Source organism: Argentina silus (genome assembly GCF_951799395.1).
Source record: "Argentina silus genome assembly, chromosome: 9".
In the NCBI taxonomy this organism is placed as follows: domain Eukaryota; kingdom Metazoa; phylum Chordata; class Actinopteri; order Argentiniformes; family Argentinidae; genus Argentina; species Argentina silus.
The window spans coordinates 3,116,306-3,125,000 of NC_139663.1; the positions used below are offsets into that span (position 1 = coordinate 3,116,306).

At 43.6% G+C, this 8,695-nt stretch overlaps 2 protein-coding genes across 2 annotated transcripts in view; one reads left to right on the plus strand and one right to left on the minus strand.

The window, feature by feature from the left end:
- The first annotated feature begins 68 nt into the window (after positions 1–68).
- On the plus strand, positions 69–2,949 carry LOC310809693 (uncharacterized protein). Its single transcript, XM_083677093.1, has 2 exons — positions 69–246; positions 1,772–2,949. Exon 2 carries the CDS (start codon positions 1,779–1,781, stop codon positions 2,442–2,444), a length of 666 nt encoding a protein of 221 aa, XP_083533219.1. The 5' UTR covers positions 69–246; positions 1,772–1,778; the 3' UTR covers positions 2,445–2,949.
- Positions 2,950–5,258: 2,309 nt separating this feature from the next.
- The window catches only part of LOC310809339 (multidrug resistance-associated protein 1-like), a gene marked incomplete at its 3' end in the record, with an annotated part of 23,954 nt that continues 20,517 nt past the window's right edge, over positions 5,259–8,695 (minus strand). The window contains exons 21-30 of the mRNA XM_083676539.1: positions 8,650–8,695; positions 8,104–8,414; positions 7,759–7,958; positions 7,303–7,429; positions 6,894–6,995; positions 6,569–6,715; positions 6,169–6,327; positions 5,772–5,938; positions 5,479–5,673; positions 5,259–5,367 (exon numbers count right to left, since the gene is read on the minus strand). The exon at positions 8,650–8,695 is cut by the window's right edge and continues 162 nt beyond it. Of these exons, the coding sequence (XP_083532665.1) occupies positions 5,259–5,367; positions 5,479–5,673; positions 5,772–5,938; positions 6,169–6,327; positions 6,569–6,715; positions 6,894–6,995; positions 7,303–7,429; positions 7,759–7,958; positions 8,104–8,414; positions 8,650–8,695 (1,563 nt within the window). The remainder of the gene's footprint in view (positions 5,368–5,478; positions 5,674–5,771; positions 5,939–6,168; positions 6,328–6,568; positions 6,716–6,893; positions 6,996–7,302; positions 7,430–7,758; positions 7,959–8,103; positions 8,415–8,649) is intronic.

Here is an 8,695-nt window from a genome sequence, read left to right on the forward strand (position 1 = left end):
CACTGCATCCCCGTAGAGGCAGTGGTGCCAGAGAGCCAGATAACTTTCAGTTTCGATTCCTAGCGTCTCTGAGCACTTCTAGGTTAGTCCTGCCCCCATGTATCCCAGGCTACAAAGACAAGAAACAGAGCTGACAAAGGATCATATTCTCACACACGTAGACAGATACAAAGAGTAAGGTAACATAAAGAGGTTCTTATAAGGCTCAAAGAAAGAAGACCTGTATCAAAAGACACCATAATCAAGGTATGATAACCAAATACATTCATATATGTGTAACAGTAGCACAGCATGATTGTGAGTGTCTCTGTTCATACCTCACCATTAGTAAACAACTGTAACCTTTGCAAGCAATGTGTTTGTGAGTGATCTAATTTTTTCTATGCTTAAAAGTACTGTAGAATTAATCAAGAAGCAGGATAGTCCTTTCTTGGCATGGATACTGTGATAATATGATGAAATCAAACAACTACAATACTTCAAAGGGTCTATGATACATATATTTGTGTGTGTGTGTATGTGTGTGTGTGTGTGTGTGTTATCCATGCCCTAAATGAGCGGTTGTTTGTTTTAGGGGTAGGGGAGACTGGGTGTGGTTCTACTTTTTCCCATACTACTTGCCTCTGTTTCACACACAACTGTTACTGTGTAGTGATCTACAAGGGAGGAGAGAGAGAGACATTCACCAGGGCATCTGTGCCTTTAAGAGAGTGGGCGGAAGTTATATGTTTTTGGTTCCCGCTCAGTGTTGTTGTTAGTTGTATTTTATGTGGAGAGTAAACAGACTCGACTTGCCTTCGACTCCTTGTCTCATTGTTTACCGCACCTCCACAACACATTCATTATAATAAGATCTCACAATGAATTTGATATCTTTGTGTCGCCTATGTCAATGTGGTTGGTTGATCCACATTTTTCTAAACTTTCCACACTCCGCAAGAATATATAAACATTCTTGTTGGTGATTTTTGTAAAAAATTTCACCACAAATGATTGATTTTGCCCTCTGTTTTTAAGCTTGTATTCATTGGAAAGTTGGAGTTCCATTTCAGTTTAATATTCCTGGATACTTCAGGCTTAAGGCAGTTTTTCTCTGACAGTCACACCCACTCTTCAATCACACTATTATCATCTCACTCATTTGCTGCCAAATTCTGTAGAATACTGACATTTGTTTTTGTATCACCTACTGCTGACAATAAACATTAGACATGAGGGACAAAACCCAGGTGTTTATTTGTCTTGAGAAATAAGGATGACCATGTGTCTATGTAACAACTGAGGGAGACAGCCAGAGCAGAGCTTGAACAGCAAATGGGCAAGTACGCTTCTGTACCCCCTGTGTTCTCTCACTCTCCATTAATGGAGAGTCTGACTAACTGTACAGAATCAGGGCCTGTGGGGCGAATATAGCTCCACCGACATTACCAGCATCATGCTATCAATGAATGAAGAGGTGGTGCTCAAAATAGATGCAGATGCACATAGATGCAAAGGTGAACTAACTCCATGTTCTCACACGTCTTCCCATCCCCTGCTTTGACATCCTTCATTACCGGAATCTCAATCGAGAGATTAGATGTTCTGGCATCAGAGATGACCTCCTGTGCCATAAAAGTAGAGACTACGTAGTAGAGGATGGAGTTTGTTTCCTTACAGGGGAGGCTTTATAAGCATCAACTTTATTATTTGTTGCTCTGTGTGTTTGTGCCTGTATATCTCACTGCCCCTCTCTCATCTCCTTATCAATGTCTTTCTCTCTTTTCCTCAGGTGTACCATGGTTCGAACACTAAACACTATTGGGGAGCTGAAACACTCTGAGTTCGGTCGTCCCTCGCCCAGACACGGCCTGAAGCTCCTCTACTGGTTCGCCACAGAATACATCAACTTTGACGATAACAATCAGATGTACATAGAGGACGACCCAAATAATGGAGACTTTGGCTTCCATCACTTCATGAATAGACAGCAGTGTGAAAACAATGTCTGTATGAAGTTGTTCCCTGGAAACTACACATACTATGAAGTGGGTAACCTGCACCTTCAAGCATCCTATGAACTCCCTGAATATGTCAGCGAAGACGACACCGGTCAAATAGATGACAGCAATATGGATCGTGTCATCATCAGCCTGTGCCAGAACCTGCAGGTGGAAAAGGTCTATGTGACCCAGCATGAGGATGAGAAGAGGTTTGACGAAGACCACACCTACCGCATCAGCAGGGGTCTGCTCACGGTCATCGGCAGCCTATCGCTGGACGACTTCCTGAAACAGGCAGGCTATGTCACCCAGAAGAGACCAATCAGTGATGGCTACAAGAGCCCTAGTCCCTCCCGCATGCAGTCAAGGCACACCGACGCTGTACTTGATGTCCCTCAGCAGAGCAATAAAGTCCCTCAGCAGAGCAATAGCCTCTGGGATACATACTGTACCATACTGTAGCCTTACTTACTATAGGCTGTGGTCTAATTCTCTTCTCTCCTACCCATGGCTACAGTCTTAAGTGCTGCCTTCGATGTCATAGATCATGGTATTTTATAATTGTAATTGGGGCTTTCTCTTTTTTTTTTTTTTTTACAATGTCATTTGTCTTTCATGAAATAAAATTATGTGTATACAATATGATCATTCCAGCAACTCTACTTGTGCACACGCTCCACCCCAAAACAAAGCTTGTTCAATGGCTATTGAACAGTCAGAGGTGGGTGGGCTGTTGATGTTTAAAGTTAAATGACTGACTGGTTGTAGCACCAATCAGGTGCACAAGTGAGCACATCCCACACTGGGACACATCCATCCACACTTTAAAATAAAAAAGAACAAAGAAGCTGTACCGATTTAGTGTGGATACACTGATTCTAGATCTGAACCCTAAGAGGAGCTTCTACCAGGAATTGTTTTCATGAAGTTGAAAACTCAGTGTGGCAAAATCTGGCAAAAATGTTATACTCCACAAGATGTATAGGTCTATTGATGATCTGTGTGAGAATGAGAGTTCTTGATATCTATAGTCTCTTATCCCAAGGTCTGGAGAGTGCAGAGCCTGGTCAAGGTCAGTTTATGTTTGAGTGGTTTATGATACATTTTAAAATAGATTTAAAATCTGATTAGAGGGGTTATTCTGGAAAATGTTACGAAAAGAAAGCCATACAGAGCATAGAAATAATTGATAACGTTCTTTCAAACATGCATCAAATCTGACTCCTCAGCATTTCCTTAACCATTAATCTTGGCCATTATAGCCCACTTCACACAGAGATTTGAGAAACACAGTCAAGGAAAGAGAACTGTTTCCACTAAAGTATTCACAAACTTTATTTTCTTTCACGTTCATACTGTAACAGAATACACAATGCAGTACTCAGTTCTGTTAACCAGTCCCCCTCTACAACCTCTTCAGAGCTGGCCCTGAATATGGGTGGAATAGACCTAGGACACTCCGAACAATATGGGGCCCCAATTACCCTTTTGATTGTTTTTAAATTGTTCTTTTTGTTTCGCCTAGGGCCCCCAAAACAATAAAGCTTGCCCTGTAACTTCTTTGTTAGATCCTGAAAGGAAACCAACAAGACCTTTCAAGTTTCAAGTCAGATATGAGATGTACAACTGTCTTAAAGGGAGAAATAGTTAAAATATACAGGACAATATACATATAATACAGTACAAAAAAATAAGCAATGAGCCCTTGTATTGTAAAGAAAGATGATTCAATTGTTTATTTATCTAATCTTTGTTTAGCCAGGTACCTCATAAGGAAGAAATTAACTTTTACAATAATGACCGGGCGTGAGTTTTCTCATTCCCTATATTGGACCTCAGATGACTGAAATGCTACGAAGCTCCCCCAAAACTCACTCTTGGTATGTGAAGAGATGAGCATTTGAAATACTGTAGGAGTGACCTGAAATAGCTCTTGCTAACGAGGAAAATCGACCAGAAGCATAAAACTACACTGCTTCAAGCGAGCCTCGCTTCTCAGACTTGCTGCTTTTGCATGAGGTCTAGCATGTGTCATAGATCACTGTGAGTTCTTAAACTGCAGCACACGGTACGGAGACGTTACGGTACTGTAACAGCGTTAGTATAGTTTGGCCATAAAGGCTGTCAGTTTGTTTTCCTCGGCAGCAAGAGCGTTGCAGAGGCATAAATGCTGAGAAATAAGCACAAAATATCAAGTAGGAAAAGTAGGAAAATTACTAAAATCACCCTGCACACATTGAAAGTTATGGTATCATATTTTAGGCTTTAAGGTATTTAAAAAAAAGAAAAACAGTGTTGACACAATTGTTGATGTAATGCAGGTATAGGCAGATTAGTTGCCGAGGTTTCAAGAATATAGCCTCTCGTTATGAAGTGTAGCCAAAATTATTTTTGGATAGCTTCCCTTTATGATTCCCGTTATGCATATTTTGTCATCAGATCAATGTTTGTGGCAGCGCGTCTCCTCCCGCTCCTGGTGCAGCACCCTGAAAACTGTTAACGGAACTATGACGGTATTGTCTTGTTTAGGTACTGGTGTAGTTTCAGCATAAGACCTGTTCCTTCAATAATACTCCATATCTCCCTTGTTATATAATAAAAAATATATAATTTACAGTACCATGATGGTCAAAGCTCATTGACCTTCTGTTTTTATAACAACCTAGCAAATGAAAATCAGCTTATTATATGAAGGATCATGAAAAGTATTCTAATAATATAATAACATAGTCATGTCACCACGTTGTGTGTGTGTGTGTGTGTGTGTGTGTGTGTGTGTGTGTGTGTGTGTGTGTGTATGTGTTTCTGTGTGTGTGTGTGTGTGTTTCTGTGTGTGCGTGTGTGCATTCTCCCACCTTTCTTTGCTGAGCATCCCTGTTGTTGGTTCCTCCCTCTCCTCGTGTGCTGCACACACACAAGTGTCCCAACACGAGGTCAAGGGCAGGATACCCTATGATGTCATATCCTATGTCGGTTCAAAGTAAAAAAAACAACAACAAAAAACATAGTATCCATTTAAGGTGCTCTAAAATGTGTCTTTGGCTTTCATTACACAGTCTTAGACACAACCACAATCCTATGATTGTTTTTAGTCATCCTGTCCATGGTGGAAATAAGGATGTTTAAATGGTTCTTGTCTTTGGAGAGTCTTTTGTGCCCTTGGGGTACTTCCAGTCCAACTGCCTGGCCCCTACCAGTCTTCCACCGGTGGAGGTGGGGTAAGGGGTGGCTGTGGCTGGGTTTGCCTGCTTCAGGAGCCTCCTGACTGGGGAGGGCTTAGACTAGGCCGGCCTCCCGGCACATGCTGTAGAACTGACCGCGCTGGGAGATGAGGTTGGAGGGGGAATCCATCTCTGTGATATAGCCTCGGTCCATCACGATCACCCTGGACAGAGAGGGGGAACCCAGACAACAGCAATTCTGGTAAAAAAGCCTTCTGTATGTGTGTGTGTGTGTGTGTGTATGTGTGTGTGTGTGTGTGTGTACTGTACATTACCTGGTGTAGTCCATGATGGTGTTGAGTCTGTGGGCGATGGTCAGAACAGTACAGTCCTCAAACTGGGTGCGGATGGTGGACTGGATCAGGTTGTCCGTCTCCAGGTCCACAGCAGCCGTGGCCTCGTCCAGAACCAGGATCTTGGTCTTCCTCAGGAGAGCTCTGGCCAGACACACCAGCTGGCGCTGACCCAGACTGGAGAGATGGAGAGAATGTAAAGAGAGAGAATGTGCATGCTCAGAGGACATGTTAGGTTATGAATGGTGTATTTATGCCTATGTAGACCATCATACCTGAGGTTCTCTCCTCCTTCAGAGCACTCGTGGTTGAGCTTATCTGGCAGGCCAGACACAAAGCTCTTGAGATGGGCAAGCTCCAGGGATTTCCACACCTCCTCATCAGAGTAGCCATCGAAGGGATCCAGATTCATCCTCAGAGACCCTGAGAACAGCACTGGGTCCTGGAAATGAGAGAATCCAGTCAGAGTGCAACAGTGTGTTGTGTGTGTGTGCGTGCGTGCGTGCGTGCGTGCGTGCGTGCGTGCGTGCGTGTGTTTGTGTGTGTCTACACTGATATGTAATACAAACCTAATGCGTGCGGAATTCTGTTGTGTGTGTCTTATGTGTAGGAAAGTGTAAATGTGTGTTGGTGTTCATAATGTATGGTTGGGGGCATGCACAGATGTTTTACCTGTGGAATTATGGTAATCCTGGAGCGGAGATCGTGTAGTCCGATCTGAGCAATGTTGATGCCGTCAATGTAGATCTCTCCCTTTGCTGCCTCCAGAATCCGGAAAATTCCCAATGCCAAAGAGGACTTTCCAGCTCCAGTTCTTCCAACGATTCCAACCTAGAAATTAGATTACAAGCAAACGTTATTTTGTCATTCTAAATGTTTGATTCATATTGTCATTCTCAATCAAATGAATGGGAAAGGTTGGCACCATCTAATTCCATCTTTTTAGGCCTGCAAATTTGGAGATGTACAGTACAAATATAATATACTGAATATAATATAAATAATATGTGGAATACAGACTTTTGACAGGTGAACTACCCCTTTAATATAATCCCCCATCTCAGGCCCTGACCTTCTCTCTCTCCTGAATGCTCAGGGAGATGCCTTTGAGGGCCCAGTCTAGGCCCTTGCGGTACTGCAGTCCATACTCCTCAAACTCTATGGTCCCGGTTGCAGGCCAGGCCAAGGGCAGCATACTGCCCTCTATGGTCCATGGAGCCTGCAGAGTTGTCCAAAACAGAACCATTACAACCAGACAGGGTTAATACAAAACCTTGAACCAAAAGTTTGTATGCTGATGGGTTTGTAGTAATTTATGTTAATTTATGCTAGCAGAACACACTATCCTTCCAGGCAAATAAACACCCTGATAAGAGTTAAAGTTTTCAGTCTTTCACCTCCTTTGACGTCTCAGCGTACTCTTTCACTCTCTCCACTGACACAATGTTGTTCTCCACGTCTGTCCAGGAACGAACGATCCAGCTTAGGATCGCTGTCACCTACAGATCACACCACACAGGTAAGATCAAGTTTAGAGGCAAGTTTAGAGGCAGCTTTCTATGTATTGTGTAAATATGTACATTTCTATTTGGATATTAGAGGCATAAAACCATCTTGCACAGATACATGGAAGTGTGTACTGTAGTAGTTGATTGACTGTTCATCGTCAATACCCTTGCTTCAAATATTTCACTCTCTTTCACCAACACAGCTCTATGTGTAACAGCTTTGCGTTGAAGAAGAGCTCTCTACAAAAAAACATAAACAATCTTTATCAACAATAGGTGATGTGTGGCAGTGGCAGACCTGAAGGGAGTGGGACACAGCTAGTCCCACGATTCCCGGGCTAAGGTAGTCTCTGCCCCTCACAGACAGAATTGCAGCTGCCAAGACCAACAGATTCCCCAGGAATTCCAGATTCACTGCCAGCCACCTGAGCACACACACACACACACACACACACACACACACACACACACACACACACACACACACACACACACACACACACACACACACACACAAACATGCAGCTAATTAGTTTGTCTGTGATGTCAAACTTTTTCACGAACTGAAGGATTATTAGGACGTGGACTATCAGGCCCAAAGGACGGACCAGTAATACAGACAATTTAGCAATTCATGTGTCAATTAATTTGATTTATTGGTTTATTTCCCAGATGCTCAAAAATCTTTACATTGTTAAGAAAGATTAAGAGGAAATACATTAACAATACTGTGAATATGTGTATGGTCTCTGACCTGGTGGCTACGAAGCGTGGGAAGTAGGAGGTCTGGTTGTGGTCTATGCGCCTGTTGGCCTGCAGTATGAAGCGGGGTTGCTCTCTGAAGGCTCGGATCACACTGGCCCCCTGCACCGTCTCATTGAAGTGGGTGTAGATGGGCGAGCGACTCACCGCCTCCAACCGCCGCAGCTGACACGACGTGGCTACGTAGAAACTCTACGGAGAGGGAGGAGGGAAGGAAGGAGGGAGTGACAGAGCGACAAAATGGATGAAGAAGGGAAAACAGAGCAGACAGTAGATTTGATAAAGTAGAAAAGGAACATAAAGCAACAATGGAGGCTCTACACGTACAGTAGCGTACCTGTATGAAGGCGTAGAGCAGCGTGAGGGGGAGGATCACCACGCCTGCGAAGGGAGTGGCCATGAGGACGATGATGCAGACCTCCAGTAGCTTGAAAAGGTATCCCAGCATCATCTTCAGGCCGTCTGGGATCATACAGTCGATGGCGTCGATCTCTTTAGCGAAACGGTTGAGGAGGTTCCCACTGGGGGTGCACTCAAAGAAGGACATGGGGGAACGGAGGACGTTGTTGAGGAGTTCAATGTGCAGGTGACGCGACGCGATGATCCCACCCAAGGAGATGGCCACCGTGGTGCCGAAGATCGCCACACCTGGGGGGTAAAATTGGTTATAGGAGACAAACACTTTTTTTTTTTAAAGGAGACTTGTTTTGGCAGTAAGACCATTGTCAAGGCATGACTCAAAGACTTTTGTCCAACATCAATTAACAAATGCCCTATTCTTTCACCATTCCAATATTTTGGGTCATAATATAACAAGTCTAGGAACCTCTGTGTTAAAGCACACCTGTCCAACTCTCCAGATCAGATCATTCCCCCTACCCACCTTGAGCAAATCCCAATGCCCCAAACACGGCCAGTTTGAGGTCGGT